General features: G+C 38.9%; 1 protein-coding gene across 7 annotated transcripts in view; it reads right to left on the reverse strand.

Moving 5' to 3' along the window:
• The window catches only part of Ralgapa2 (Ral GTPase activating protein catalytic subunit alpha 2), a 257,852-nt gene that overhangs the window by 185,578 nt on the left and 56,878 nt on the right, over positions 1-15,396 (reverse strand). For all 7 annotated transcript variants that reach the window (XR_012909718.1, XM_075962383.1, XM_075962381.1 and 4 more), the window contains exons 6-11: positions 14,626-14,803; positions 13,332-13,447; positions 11,971-12,109; positions 10,897-11,096; positions 7,386-7,613; positions 678-845 (exon numbers count right to left, since the gene is read on the reverse strand). Coding sequence is in view for 6 of the 7 variants with exons in the window: in XM_075962383.1 (XP_075818498.1) it covers positions 678-845; positions 7,386-7,613; positions 10,897-11,096; positions 11,971-12,109; positions 13,332-13,447; positions 14,626-14,803 (1,029 nt within the window). In the remaining variant the exon portion in view is untranslated. The remainder of the gene's footprint in view (positions 1-677; positions 846-7,385; positions 7,614-10,896; positions 11,097-11,970; positions 12,110-13,331; positions 13,448-14,625; positions 14,804-15,396) is intronic.

Genomic DNA, 15,396 nt, shown 5'->3' on the forward strand with positions numbered 1-15,396 from the left:
AAAATGATTTCCCCAATACTAAAACATCAAAACAACAGAATCAATTCAGATATTTAAATTTTTTAAGTCTGTAGCTAAGAATTTTAAATATTGTAAGTTAATTGCATCAGGAAGACAAATGTAATTTGTTTCTTTTGTGTTGGAGGGTGTTCTATACCATCATTTTAGATTTACTCAGGCCTGAGCCTTGAAGGGGACAGTGCCTCCTGCTGGAAGGCAACACTGCTGATGCACCAGAAGTACTTGCTCTTTACTCGGTTAATCTCTCCAAACATTGGATACAGATTTCTTCTGGACAGGGAACTGCCAAAGAAAAGTCTGGCAAAACATTCTATGTTTAATTTTTCCAACAACTATTTATTTAAATAAGTCAAGGAGAAGATAACAGCTTTTCAGTCTCAAAGACAGAATTGCAAATTATGAGAAAACATCTGTCTTGCAACAGTGATTAAGAAAGAGGCCATGTTCCTGTGACCCTAAGCTAAGGGTGAAGGAGACAACTGCCTACCAAAGATGCAGCATGAACGACACTTCTAAGGCAGGTCCTCACAGAACCAACAGCCCGAGAATGTCTTGTTCCCACCTGTCTTCGTGGGCAGAGTAGGACCCTTGAATGAGCAGGTCTACTTTGCATACAGGTATGTACCCTCAACTCAGAGACTGAGTGATAATGTTACCTCCTTGGAGTCAGTCTCTGAGAGTCCTAATTTGTCAGCATCTTCCTGGGCAACATCCTTTTTATCTGGTTCCTCCATGAACACCGGTTTGTTCTGGAGAATCCACTTCCTGTATACTTGAACTACTTTTCTTGTTACAGATATCTCACAGGAAGGCAACAAAAATGCCTGAAAAAACAAAAACAAAACAAAACACTCTTTAATGCCACACTCTCAGATCATCATAAAGCCACAGAAATTTCCATTACCAACTTCAGAAACATTTAACTTGTACAGAGACCACATACACACCTTTCTACATACCACTCATCTGGAAGAAAAAGACATTGTGATAGTTGGAACAGAAAAATGACGATGTTTCATAGATTCCTCTATATTCCAGGTAGCTTTAAAATACCTATGCAGGTATTTTAACTGTCTATATAAAATAATTATAACTAAACTTGTAATTTTCCTTTAAAAAAAAATCAGAAATGGTTTGCAAAGCCAGAAAGCGACTATGGCAGGCATGGGAGCTGACTTCATTACCTGCTCCAGGCTCTGCACTCAGGTGTAGAGCAAAAACGGCCATGGTGGGGTTAATTAACACCACAGAAGTTGGAGACGGCTACAAATATGGGTTCTTCTTGCTTGTTTTGCCTTTTTCTTCTTCTCTTGCTTCTTTTTCATCCCGCTTACGCTCCTTCTTCCCACATTTCCCCTCTACTTCCTTCCCAGACAGATTTCTGCATTATCAGAACAAGTACTCCCGCATATGCTAACCAGACTGGCCACCTGTAATACTGTGCACATTTGTAGGAACTTAAAAATACTTTCTGTGTGCAAGCACAAACCAGAAGCCAATGCTGGACACCTTCCTTGACTGTTTCAGTGTCCTATTTTATCAACAGGATCCTTCACTGAACATGGAACTTAGCTAGACTAGCTGACCAAGAAGCTACAGATTACAGATACATGGCACCACATTGTATTACACAGATGCAGGGGATCTGAGCATTATACTAACTGAACCATCTCTCAGTCAAGGAACTTTTTAATATTAAGGAATCTCCTTACATATTTATAATTTAATGCAAGAAGACAGAAAAAAATGACTTTGAAGAAGAAATGCATTTGTCTTTTGCATCTCAGATTTAGGGTCTATTTCTGCAATGCAAGGTAGGCAGGAAGGGCTGCCCCCCCCCCCACATATTCAAATGACTGTTTGAATGACACAGACAAGGACAAAAGAGCTACAGTAATTCCCACATATTTTTAAAATACCACCCCTAAGTTTCACAACAAAGGACCAAATGACAGGCAGATGTCGCTTCAGCATTGGTGCATAAGATAGAGAAATATCCTAAGGTGTCAGCCAGATCACATCAAATTCCAGAGCACAGGCATCCGTGTTATCAAAAGATTACAAAATTGAATAAATCAATATTCTGCCATGTAACTCAATAAACACAGAAATTATGACAAAGTACATGTTTCACTTTCTTCCTTAATTTTATTGCAGAAATATCACATGAAAAATTTTTTTCACTATGAATAGCCATATCCCTATTCCTCTGATGTTATTAGCAGTAACAATATTTGCTCTATTACATATTTATCTGCCAATCCACCCCTCTATTCTTCCTTCAATCCACTCTATTTCTTATGCACTTTATTGGTCCATTCGATCTATAAACACTTTAGCCCCCAGTCTCTGACTGAAGTCTGGCATTTTTTTTATTGTACATTATTTAAGAAAAACTTTACAAAGAAGGAAATACAGGGGCCATTAAATCAGTTCTGACAAAAAGTAGACAACTCAGTAATCCAAACCCAAAATAAAGGAATAGCATACTATCCTCCTCACAGAGAGCAAGAAACAGTTCTTGTATAGCGGAAAATAAAGTGATATATATATATCACAAAAATATTTCTACAAACTTCTAAGACAATATAATAAATAACATACTACTAAATATCATGGAAAATATGCTAAGTCAATTTGAATAAAATCATAATTTAAAAAACCAGACAAGATACAAATGAACAAAAAATCTATATATCAGGAATATCAGAACCTGAAGTAAGTGAAGTCTGAATACAAAACAATCCAAATTCAAAGCTATGTGCATATAGGCTGGGCAAAAGGGACCCAGCTGAAGTGAAAACTAGGAGAAATATGAGGGAAATCTCTAGCATGCAGTAAATAGTAAGCAGAGGCAAAGAGGCAATGCAATAACAAGGTCACCCTATGCAGAGCTAGATGGAATCACAAAATATGGACCAGAGCAGTATGCAAGAGTGGCTGAGCTAAGAGAACAAATCCACACAATCATGAATCACAAAAGCAAGCAGACTAGATACAAGAATTTTACAGTATAACCGCTGAAGACCAAAGACAAACTAGAAAACATTAAAAGCAGTCAAGAGGCAAAAAGAAAAAGAAAAAAAAAAGGACATATTTCTTTCAAAGCAACAAACCACATGGCCCGCTGTGCCTGTTAAACAGAAACCATGAAACAAGGGCTGATGTTCCTCAAAGTGCAGAGAGCACATGGCTACCAGGATAGACATAATAGAGCACCAGAAAGAACATTCTTCAAAAGCGGCATTTTCAGATAAGAAAATTTGTTGCCAATAGAGGAAAATACTAAAAATTGTCCTTCAGACCTAAAGGGAAATTATCCTAGGTCAGAAAATTGGCAAGGAACAAAATATCATAAGAAGGGCATTTGTAGAATTCTAAATGAATATGATATATGTATGTATGTATGTATGTATATATATATATATATATATATATATTATGTAGCATATAATATAGCAGTTCTGAAAAGCATGGTATACATATATACATTTTATTTGTTTGTTTGATTTGGTTTTTCAGGGCAAGGTGTCTCTGTGTAATTGTCCTGGTTGTCCTGGAACTCACTTTATAGCTTAGGCTGGGCTCGAACTCACTGAGATCTGCCTACCTCTGCCTCCCAAGTGCTGAGATTAAAGGAGTGTGTCACTGGCAAAACACATTCATTTCGTAATGTGGAATTCATTATGGAGGATATGAAGTGGAGGGAGAAAAGGGAAGTGGGGAAATGCTGCAATTATATTTTAATTTTAAAAAAATTTTAAAACTGGAAGCTTCTCAACAATAACTATTTAATCCATAGGAAGGCATAGTAACTAAATGTATACTAATGCTACAGAGGGGAAACTCTATCTTAATAGTCTAGCTTCATAGTTTTCAGATGGTTTTAATCCATCTTAAAAATCCCTGAGCTCGGCTGTCACACAGCTGAGCAGTCTACTGCAGGTCTCCCACCAACTGTGCTACAAAGGACACCTCTGGGTTAAATTCTTTCTTTTGTGAGAAGCTTCATTTCACTACCTTACTCAGGGAAAGTTGCTCTTTTAGCTATCTTCCCCTGTTCTGCATAGACAGTTGCCTTTGGCTATCCTGTGATGAAAGATTCCTTCCACACACTTTTGTAACTGCAGAGTTAGCTATTCCTAGGAAAAGACCTTAAAATGGCATGGAACATAAAGCTATTTAATCAGCAACTTTTCTTTAGATTTACAGAACAAACACAGAACCTCTGCTGACTTATGGATACCAACAGTCTGTGCATCAGAAAAGCAAACTATAGAAAATTCATAATTACTGCCATTTCTGCAAATTTCAAAGGTCTGTCCACTCTATGTCCCTGTCCCAAATCAATCCCTATAAAGCTTTGTACCTGTAACTCCTCACAAAATGTTTCTATTTTTTTTTAAACACCCAAGAGTCCTCATCTACCAGCTTCCCAACTTGTTGTCAATAAAGCTCTTCTTTTCGCCATCACCTTCTCTCTGAAATGGTTGGTTTCACCAGGTAGCAACAAAACTTGACTTTGTGCAGTGTCTTAGCCAGAGTTTCTATTGCCATGATAAATAAGCTAAAGGTAAGCTGAAGAGTGAAGGGTTCGTTTAGCTCATGCATCCCTATCACTCATCACTGAAGAAATTCAATTCAGGAACTCAAACAGGGCTGGAACCAGGACGCAGGAGCTGATGCAGAGGCAATGGATGATGCTGCTTCCTGGCTTGCTCAGCCTGCTTTCATATATAACCCAGGACTACCAGTCCAGGGGTGGCCCCACCCACAAAGGACTGGGCCCTCTCTCATCAAGCACTAATTAAGAAAATGCCCTATAGTCTTACCCACAGCCCAACATTAATCAAGCATTTCCTCAAATGAGGCTCCCTCTTCTAGTTTGTGTCAAGTTGACAGAAAACTAGCCAGCACAGGCAGTTATGCTGCAACTGGTGGCCATGTAAAAATGCTGCAGATACTCAGACTTTCAAAGGGGGAAAAAAATCTATAGTTATTGCAGGATAATCTCATTGAATAGAAAACAAAGACAACAGGGAGAAAAGCAAGGAAATTACCAGGCCTCATTAGAGCCTTCTGCTTCAACCTGTCCCAGTTTTTACCTGTCACTCTGAGCTGCATGTAGGATCATTTCTTTACTCATTTTAGTGTGTCTTCTGATGCCGCCATTCTGCTTTAAGACTAAACACTGAAACTCCCTCCTGGCTTAGTAAACATCCCAATTATCACTATTTTTCATTTTAAATTCTGTTTTCTCCTTCTCTAGTATATATTTGGCAGGTGTTAGTTTCTTGCTTACTTCAAACATGTTCAAGTTGATGTTTTTCAGAATTTTAAAAGTACAAATCCCCAAGTTTCAACTTTAGAACTGAAGTTCTTATAGTCTCCCTGGATCTCATTTGTATGTTGAAAGAGGTCTGGTTACAAATTCCTAAGTGCAAGAGTAAACCTAAGATTATTACACCCAGATAAACTTCTGGCTACATGTACAAGCAAACAAAAACAAAACAAAATAAACTACAAAAAATAAAAACCTACATTCACTATTCTCAAAGAACCAAAGAAAGTGAGTTTGGGGATACCTTCTTGAAACCACTCAATGATAAGAAAAAAGAAAAAGAAGCACAATATACAACAAAGCAAGTACTCTGTACTCTAAGGTTGTGGAACTAAGTAAGATGAAGGATTTGCTAAATACAAAACTAAGATTAAACAACCCTATATATTATGATTCCTAATCAATTTCTGATAATGACACATTTATTTAGTTAGTTACTCAGTTTGTCTTCTGAGACAAGAAAGGTCTCATGGAGCCCAGAGTAATCTCAAGCTAGCTGTGTAGCTGAGGCTTGCTTTAAATTCCTGTCCTCCTGCCTCCAACTCCCAAATTCTAAGATTACTGGCTTTTAATCGCAGTTCAGCAGTACATTTTTCCCTTATAAGATAAATTGATAATGTAATAGAATTGGCTAGTCACAAAATGCCAGTCAAAATTGATCCCAAATGTTGTCATGTCCCACTCAGCACCAACCCTGCTGCAAACCTCGGGCATCAGTTGCAGCCTGGCTTCTGATCCCTTCATTGTCTTTGCCTTGCTCTTTCCTGCTTCCTGCTTCAGCTCTTCCCAGCACCTTTCTATGGGAGGTATGGTATTCCACTGTCCTGGATGAAACGCCTTTCTCCCTTTACTCCCTTTCTCATCCATTTCTTTTCTCCTGTGCCACAAATATTTCTATCACATACTCATGTCACACAACGTTTCATGGAAAATACAACTTTCTGAAAAACCCTCTGGGTTGTGTGAGCTCTGAAAACATTGGATTCACCTGGTGCTAAGTACTAAGAATAGCTGGCTTTCTATCCACCTACTGCTGTACTGCTGGGTCTTGTACTTTGTAAAGATTTGTCACTTGTATTTTAATAAAATGCTGATTGGCCAGTAGCCAGGCAGAAAGTATAGCCAGGACAACCAGAACAGGAGAATTCTGGGAAGAGGAAAGGCTTAGTCTGCAGTTGTCACCCATACACAGAGGAAGCAAGATGAGAATGCCTCGCTGATGAAAGGTACCAAGCCACGTGGCTGACACAGACAAGAATTATGGGCTAATATAAGTTATAAGAGTTAATAAGAAGCCTGAACTATAAGCCAACCAGTTTAAAATTAATGTAAGACTCTGTGTGTTTCTTTGGGACTAAACAGCTATGGGATGTGGCGGGACAAAAAGCTTTGTCAACAACCTACCTCTGAGTTGAGTTTGCTATGGAGGCATGAAAGTATTTGTTGAATTTTCCTTCATTATATAATGATTTAAAAAACAACTTTTTGTGGGTCATAGAAACTTGTGACAAACTAAAAGTGGGCCTGGAAGGGCCTCTACTTAGTTCTATAATTTGGGCCAAATTATCAACACTTGCTGTATCATAAATAAAGCAATAATGCTACAATTTGGATCTGGAATGCCCACATCCTCCCCTGGGCCCAGGTGTAATCTGGTTCTGGCTTGCACTATTCAGAAGTGACATAAACTTTTTAAGAAAGTATGGCTTAATGTGATAGTATAGGTCATGGCAAAATGTGCCCTCAAAGAAGACTGTAGGACTCTAGTCTCTTGCTCTCTCTTTTTCACACCCACCCACTAAGTAAACAGGCTTAGCTGCTTCCTGTCCCTACCTTAATACCACCCTGCCACAGGCCCAAAGCAACAGGACCTAGTGACCCTGGACTGAGACCTCTGAAACTGAGACAAAATACACCTCCTATATTTAAGTTGATGCCCCCAGGCTTGTGTTAGACAATGGGAAGTTGACTAACTCAAGAACAAAGATGACTTCAATTTCATGAATGTATGTCATACACTGACCTGTCGAAATACTTCATTCACAAAATTCACATAACCCCGTGTTGACAGGAGGATCCGCTGCACCATTTCATACACTGTTCGATGCTCTTCTTCAATGCTACAAAGACTGGAGTTGCTGAGTCTTCGGTCAGACAAGGTGCTGCTGTTAGAATGGCTTTTGTCCTGCTCTGTGGACCCAGCACCATCCAGCTCGGGCACCTTTTCTTGGGCTGCACCACCACCACCAGTCTGGAAAATGTCATCACATGTCTCAGCAATCCACATCCTCACTCACCAGCACCAAGTACAATGTGAGTCTTGTCTTGCTCATTGCCTTTTGGGTTCTGTGAATATTGCAGTACTAGAGAAGGAACCTACAATCTCACATAAGTGAGCTTGTGCTCTGCCACTGATCCACATCCCCAGACTCAGGTCTTGCCTTTTTCCAAGTACTCTGACTACCATCAACTTGCACAGGGTATCACAAGGTGCCGGAAACATGACTCTTGAACCTCTCCTTACCAGTTTTCTAATAAACCAAATAATCAGTTCTCAACTCAGTGACTTTAACAGGAAAACTACAAAGCTATTTCAGGAAAGAGGGCTGTGAAATTTTGTCAGCTAAAAAGTTTAATTTGCATTTGTGGAAATAAGTTAAGGTGTAAATGCAATGTGTGTCATCATCACACCAGAGCGCTACACTTCTCGTTTACTCTACTGCCACAGAGGTGTGAAAACTTGGGAGACTGCTTATAACAAAAGCACTGAGAATCACCAGGCCCAAAAGGTGAACAGTTAACATTTTCCAACTCTTAAAACATGTTGTTCTCAGAGCCCCCAGGGGCCACATAAGAAACCAAATGATCTTGCTAGTCAAACAGTGTAGACTAGTTCAAGATGAGCCAGCCTTCTCTCCAACTAGCATTAACAGGCATGTGAATGAAGTCATTTTAGATCCTCCAGACCAGCCATCCCCAGCTAAAGGTCACCCACCCAAGAGTGCATAAAATACACAAGCTGTTTTAAGCCAGATTCTGTACCACAAATAAAATCAAAAAATAAGGTTGAAAGGTTTCTGCTTTAAGACACTACATCTTGAGGCAGCAATGAAATAACTAAAACAGCATGGAGAACTATGTAGCATCAAGTCATCTAAACATAAGCTCCGGAGCTAAAAAGGTGGCTGCATAAGTATGAAGAACTAGCTCCAGAAAGAGACCTGTCTCCCATCCAGGAGACTCAGCTGAAATTCAAAGCTCTTGTTAGCATGAGTCCATCCTGCTGGTCTATGCAGACATGACTTTTAGTACTCTGGAACATAAAAAAAAAAAAAAAGCCTTATCAGGGAACAGTCATGCCTACCAGGACCAGGCCAGCACTACCACGGCTTGGCTCAGAAATCCACATAACACAGACTGTCACTTATTCCCCATGTCAATCTCTCTACCACCCTGGTACCCTCTCAACCCCACTGCTCATACATGCTCATTTTCAGGGTCAATATAAATACGGACACCCACTACCCACAAAGCAACTCTTGAGGGAATGTCTCAGTTGTTTTGTCGGTGCTGCCTGAGAGTGATGACACTCAGTTTCTCTATCTTGATCTGCCAACATGGTCAGCACATCCTATCCTTGCCTCTGCAAAGTTCAAGAGCAACAGAGAATACTACAACAGAGTCAACAAACAAATGTATAAAGTTCTGCTGGGATGTCAGCTTATGTGTGTCATTGTTCTATCCATTCGTCCCAAGAGCCTGTAGATCACTGGGAGAATTGTCTCAGAATTAGTAAAAGTAATGTTTTATTAATATAACTAAAGAGTTATACAAATAAATATGCCAGCTGCCTTGTAGTCTCTCTCTTTTTTTTCAATCCCTGATGTACAATTTCAAACCAGCAGGACTAAATGACCATAAACTAAACCTCTAAACCATGAGCCAAAATAAACATTTTAAATTGACTATTTCAGGTATTTTTGCCACAGTAACAAAGATCTAAGTAACATATTACAAAAACAAGAAAATCTGTAAGAGCAGATTTACCTAGTGCTAGGGAAGCTAAGTCTAAAAGGCACATGATTAGCTGTTTCTCCCTGTCAAAAAAAAAACTAGTTTGAGACCAAGACAAGGACATTATTTCACTTGGGGAATAGAAGACCAAAACCACTTCATATTCAGCAAAAATGTAAATTCTCTTGTGAAACAGAACTTTAAAATATTTTTTAACATATTTTATAAAACTTGTGTGTTGTTTGAAACAGTTTTGATCACCTTGACAAGGACAGTAACTTTTTTTTTTGTTTTCTTTGGTGTTTGCTGTTTTGTTTTGGTTTTGTTTTTTTGAGATAGGGCTTCAGTGTGCAATAGTACAGGCTATCCTCGAACTCACCCTGTAGTCCAGGCTGGCCTCAAATTCAGAGATCTACCTATCTCTGCCTCTGGAGTGCTGGGATTAAAAGTGTGTAACCACCTCACTTAGTTCACTCACTCTAGACCTATGAAACAATATATTTTAAATTTGAAATAAAAATTTTAAGAAAATAAATATAATCATTACCATCTTCTAACTTCCAAAGTATGAAATTAAAGGGTTTTGTTTGGTTTTGTTTTGAGTTTTCAGCAAGCCCTCGGTTGTTCTTACTGTAATTTTATCCCGAGATGCTTTTGAAAACAAGTTTGCCCTCTGGGTCTCCAGTAAGTCCTCTACAGCAGATCCACAGGCTCTAGATGTTTGGTAGTCCTCCTTCCATCAAGGCACTAATGACCTTGAAGTATACCAACTCTGATCTGCTTCCTCCAGCTTATGTTTTCCCAGCTTGGATCAATGTCCTGTCACTGTCTGGAACGTCCTTGATATCAGCAAATATTTAGTAAGTGCACTATACTTGCTAGCCATGTTCTTGGGAACAAGAAACAAAAGTAATCAACCTACACAAAGCCATGTGACTGATCTCTAAGTTCTGAAAAACAGAAGTACTCTACCAAGTAGACATACTGAAGACCCTTCAACCTAAGAAGTCTTTTATCAAGGCCTTAAACAAAGGTAGACTTCTTTCTAGGAACAGCATCATAAAGCAATAGCTACCTCAGGATCCTGAGCTGCTAGTAAACACCCTCTCCTGAGATACCAGAGGATATGCGAAAGCATGAGCCCACTCCATAGGCCACATCTACATAACCTGAGGGCCTTTCAGTTACTGGTGACTGATGAAGACAAGAGCCTGTGACTGTACTCAGAAGACACAACACTTAAGCAAAGAAGGGAAGCAGGAGAGTACCCACAAGAGTACCCATAAGAGCTATCTTCTCAGAATTCTCCTTGCCCTTGAGACTGCCTTCTTGTAGCAATTCCAGTACCGCATGACAAAGGTCTTCAGACCAAAGCTCCCTCTGAAACCTCAGCCCCGCAGACAAATGAGCCAGTAAATCAAGATCTACAAAAACCACAGTTCTAAGAGTCAGTGACTTTGCTAATGTGCAAGTGGGTTTATTATTGAGAAAAAAGAGATTTTAAACAATGGCTGGCATACCTGGCTGATTTTAGGCAATACATCACCTCCATTTTTAGTGTTTTGTGTTGCAGTTAGATATTTTTTTTCCAAAAAGAAAGTTACAATCCATTTAATGAAAACAACACGTGCTGCCATGTATGGAATTTTTGTACTGTAAGTTGTTTCATTATCTCGAGTTACAGTAACATATATTGGCTTTGGTCTCAAATGGGGAATTTCTGATAGGATGAAAAAAAACGTAATTAAGTTAGTGAATCTTAACATTACATAATCTCTATGAATGGTTTCAATTAATAAACATATATTTAGTTGTTTGAATAGCAACTAAAAATGATGACCTATAAATGTTTAAAAATAGCATCTTCCAGAAGGCTTCATTCTTTCTAATTTTGCTTTGCAATATAAATAAAAAGAGGTGGCTGTTATTACCTACATACTGCAATAGTATACCAACATGCTAATTGTTCTCATTAACAATTTTGAGGATTATCTGAGACTATAATAGTAAATATATCTTCATTTCTTGAACAGCTAATTTAATGTTATTTTATGACAGGAACAAACGTAAAAGCAAACATGAACTTTAACAAAAAATATCTAAAGTTAGTCATGGTGGCGCAACTCTGTAATCCCGACACTTAGGAAGCCAAGACTTTTCATCTAAATGAACTCAGAAACTCAATCTTCATTACTTTCATCAAATACGAATTCTATATGGCTGGATTTGAGATAAGAACTTGCCATAAGCCCTACCTTGTAATTTAACTACTTCCTATATTCCTGGAGTACCTTGTTGAGGCTAAAACATTGACAATAAATAATTTTTTATTTCTTTTTAAATACAGAATTTCTACATGTAACTAAAGTTGGCTTTTAACTCACAATTCTCCTGCCTCAATTATTTCCATGAAGCAAAAATCTCTTAGTGATTTCACATAATTGAATTGTTCATTAAATAACATTATCTTCCCACAATAACATTACCATTCAATATGAACTTAGTGTGACTATTTTGCCTAAAGGGATTATTATGAAATCTACTGTGTAGTTTCTCTGTGGATGACATCCACACAGGAATCAAAGAGCACTTACCAAGTACAGGTTTGTAGACATTGGTTAACTTAGTAAATGATGGAAACAAATGAGGAAGATAATACTTTCGAAACAATGTAAAAAGAAATTTAAAACCAGTATCTTGATTCTCCTTATTCTTCCATTCCAAACTTGCAGCCTGTAGATAATATGTGGGAAACATTTATATATTTACAGTTTAAATTAATATATACAAACATGAAATGATGTTAGATTAAGATTCCTATTATAAATGTTTAAATGACAATATTGGTAATAATATAATGAAATCATATTTTAACAAAGCTCAAAAGATGATACAAATTTTAGGTATGGTAAACTTGGCCAAAAACCCATGACTGAGTATCACAGGCCCTAGGGCAGATCCCACTTATTTTGCTAAAGGGACACACTATCAAACTGCCTTCTAAACACTCTTGTTTATTCCCATCGTTAGCACCTCACATCCCTCATCAGAAAAGCTTCTTGATGTGCTGGATGGTGGTTTATACAGAGACTCACAACTGTTCAAGTACATAGAATAAGTGACTGTGCTCAGTCCCACCTAGGACACCTGTATGTATTGCCCCTGTCCCATAGCTCAGGGAACATCTTGGAAGGAGGACTGGAAAACTCTAAATGTCAGAGGTCAAGAAGGACTACGACAAAATAGCTGTCTCCTAGACAGGGCAGGGCATGTCACAGGAGCTGTGGTTGCCTTCACAGGGTCAAGTCAGTCAACATTCTAAAATGGACAGAGGAGGAGCTTTTGGCATATGGTAGCTGCTGGGTGAAGGAGAGTCAGTTTTCTTCAGCAGTGTGGCCCATGGTAGGCTACCCATGGTCCAATAGATGGCCCTGCATATAAGCACATCTAGTTAAACAGCTCTAATTATACTCAATGGGTTATTTTAAAAAAGAGGTGCTGGGTAAGCTGGCACACTCAGGAGGCAATGGTAGGTGGAGTCTAAGGTTAGCCTGATCTATATAGCAAGTTCAGGCCAGCCAGAGCTACATAGTGAGACTCTGACATTTAAAAAAAAGAAAGAAAAAAAAGGAAGAGGAGGAAGCATGAAGTTAGAAGGATGATGGGGAAAGAAGAGACAGGAAGAGGTGGCAGAAAGAGGTATGAAGATGATATAAATATACTTCATTTGTGTATGAAATTGCCAAATGATGTAATACTTTAACTTACACAAAAAGTACTCACACCAAGTCTTGCTGAAGTGGCCCAGCAATAATGCATGCCTTGTGTTTAATGAAATCACTACATAAAAATCACCCCACTGAAAGCAATACAAACACACTGAAAGAAAAGAGGCAGTGATTCTCCTTCCTACAAAAATAAACCAATCAGTGAGACAGCTTGGTTTTTCTCTGACCTGAATAACCATATATTTCAACAGTATTTGAAGAAAAAAGCAGGTTTGGTCCTCAGCAATCTTCTCCCCTGATAAAGCTGGCAGAAGTGGGGTGATTTCTTCTGGGTATATTTTTGCTAAAGGGTAAAAAATAATTATGAGGTTATTCATCAATTTTAAATAGGAGTTTAGAAATGGTCTCTATTACAACACATCTATCCAGCTACTGGAACTGCTCAACTGCACCCAAAACCAGCATGAACTAGGGCTTAGGGCCCAGCATAAAAGTCCATGAAGCCTTTTCTTCCTCTGGACCATTCTTTCCCATCAAATTCTGGTTTTGTTAGCCTAAAATACAATGCAATGAAGTGTTACACAGTAAGTTCACACTCACAGGACACAGATAGACCAATGAGGCCACTACAGTCCTTCTATAAATGCTACATGGAAAAACACAGCTGGCAAAGTGAGATGAATGGCCTCTTAAAGAAACACTAGTGATAAGAACAAAAGGCGGTGGATAGGGAGGACATTTAAATTTCATTAGCTGACACAAAGCACTTGTTACTTCATACTACACCAACATCTGCCCCTGCATTCCACTCCTGTTTCTGTCACTTCACAAATATTCTCACTATAATTTAGTAGAAAATAGGCTCCAGGTTTTTTTGTTCTGGTTTGTTCGTTTGTTTTGTTTTGTTTTTTAAGACAAGAGTCTCTCATACAGCCTAGGCTGGTCTCAAACTTATTAGGCAATCAAGAATAACCTTAAAATCCTAATCCTCCTGCCTCTACTCCACCTCCAAGTGCAGGTATCATAGGCTTATGCCACCACTCCATGTACCCAGGTTTTTTACTCTTTTCTGTGGTACTGTGGGCTGAACCTATGGATTCTAAATGTCTTTAGGAATCCTCTGTGAATCACAAGCAATAATCTTTAGACTTTTATTCAAGTATATCAACACCAAGGAAACCTCAAGGTAAGCTCAAGAGGAGAGATGGCTCAGAAGGTAAGAGCATTTGGCTTGATGCTCTTCCAGGCGACCTGAGGCTGGCTCCCAGCTCCCATGTCATATGGTCCACAACCAGTTACTCCCAGCACACATATGGCTCACAATCAGTTGTAACGGCAGCTTCTGAGGGATCTGGTGTCCTCTTCTGGCTTCCTCGGGTACCCACACACATAAGGCATACACTTATAGAAACACACATAGACACATAAACACACACACACACACACACACACATATATATATATATATAAATAAAAATTAAAAATGGCATTTTAGCATTCAGCCCTGGTAATGCTGCTTACCATCAACTACACTAGGGCTAGGGTTGATGAGTGTCTCCAGTGTGCAGGGTCCCCTGGATGACAGGACCGCTGGGAAACCAGGCACCAGGCAAGCGAAAATCAGCACCTGCTCTTCTGCACAGTTTGTCTGAAGTGCTTGAAGCCACAAAAGAAACAGTCTGATTCCTTCACATCTTATCTAAAAACAAAATTAAAATCAACAAAAATCAAACATTTAACACATATTTGTAGAAATGCTTTGCAATACAGCATCAGTCTTAAGAAAAGAGAGAGAGAATAACAGGTATGGTATAGTGGTATAACATCTGTAATCCCAACACTTGGGAATCTGAGATAGGAAAATCTCAAGTTTCAGGCCAGCATGAACTTCAAAGCAAAATCCTGCCCACCCCGCAAAAAGAGAAAGGGAAGTAGGGGAGAGAAGGGGAGAAGATAAAGATATCAAGTACACAAGCTCTTCTCTCATTAAGAAGCAAGAATGTAATGTAGTACAAAGGTTAAGAGACTGGGCACCAGAGCCTGGGTTCAAATTTACCCTCTACTACCGTCTAGCTATGATAGATGGAGAATCACTTGACTTCTCTATGTCTTAGTTGCCCATCTGCGAAATGGGAAGACTGACTGAGCTAACACGCATAAGGCACATCGAGCAGTGCCTGGCTCCCACTGAATTATCAATAGCGCTTCATTCTGTAAGACAACACTATCCCGATCATCAATGCTCAATTGTCCATAGGAGCAATGGCAGGGATATTCTCTCTCCACATTTAC

This window comes from Microtus pennsylvanicus, chromosome 2, assembly GCF_037038515.1.
Source record: "Microtus pennsylvanicus isolate mMicPen1 chromosome 2, mMicPen1.hap1, whole genome shotgun sequence".
Classification (NCBI taxonomy): Eukaryota; Metazoa; Chordata; class Mammalia; order Rodentia; family Cricetidae; genus Microtus; species Microtus pennsylvanicus.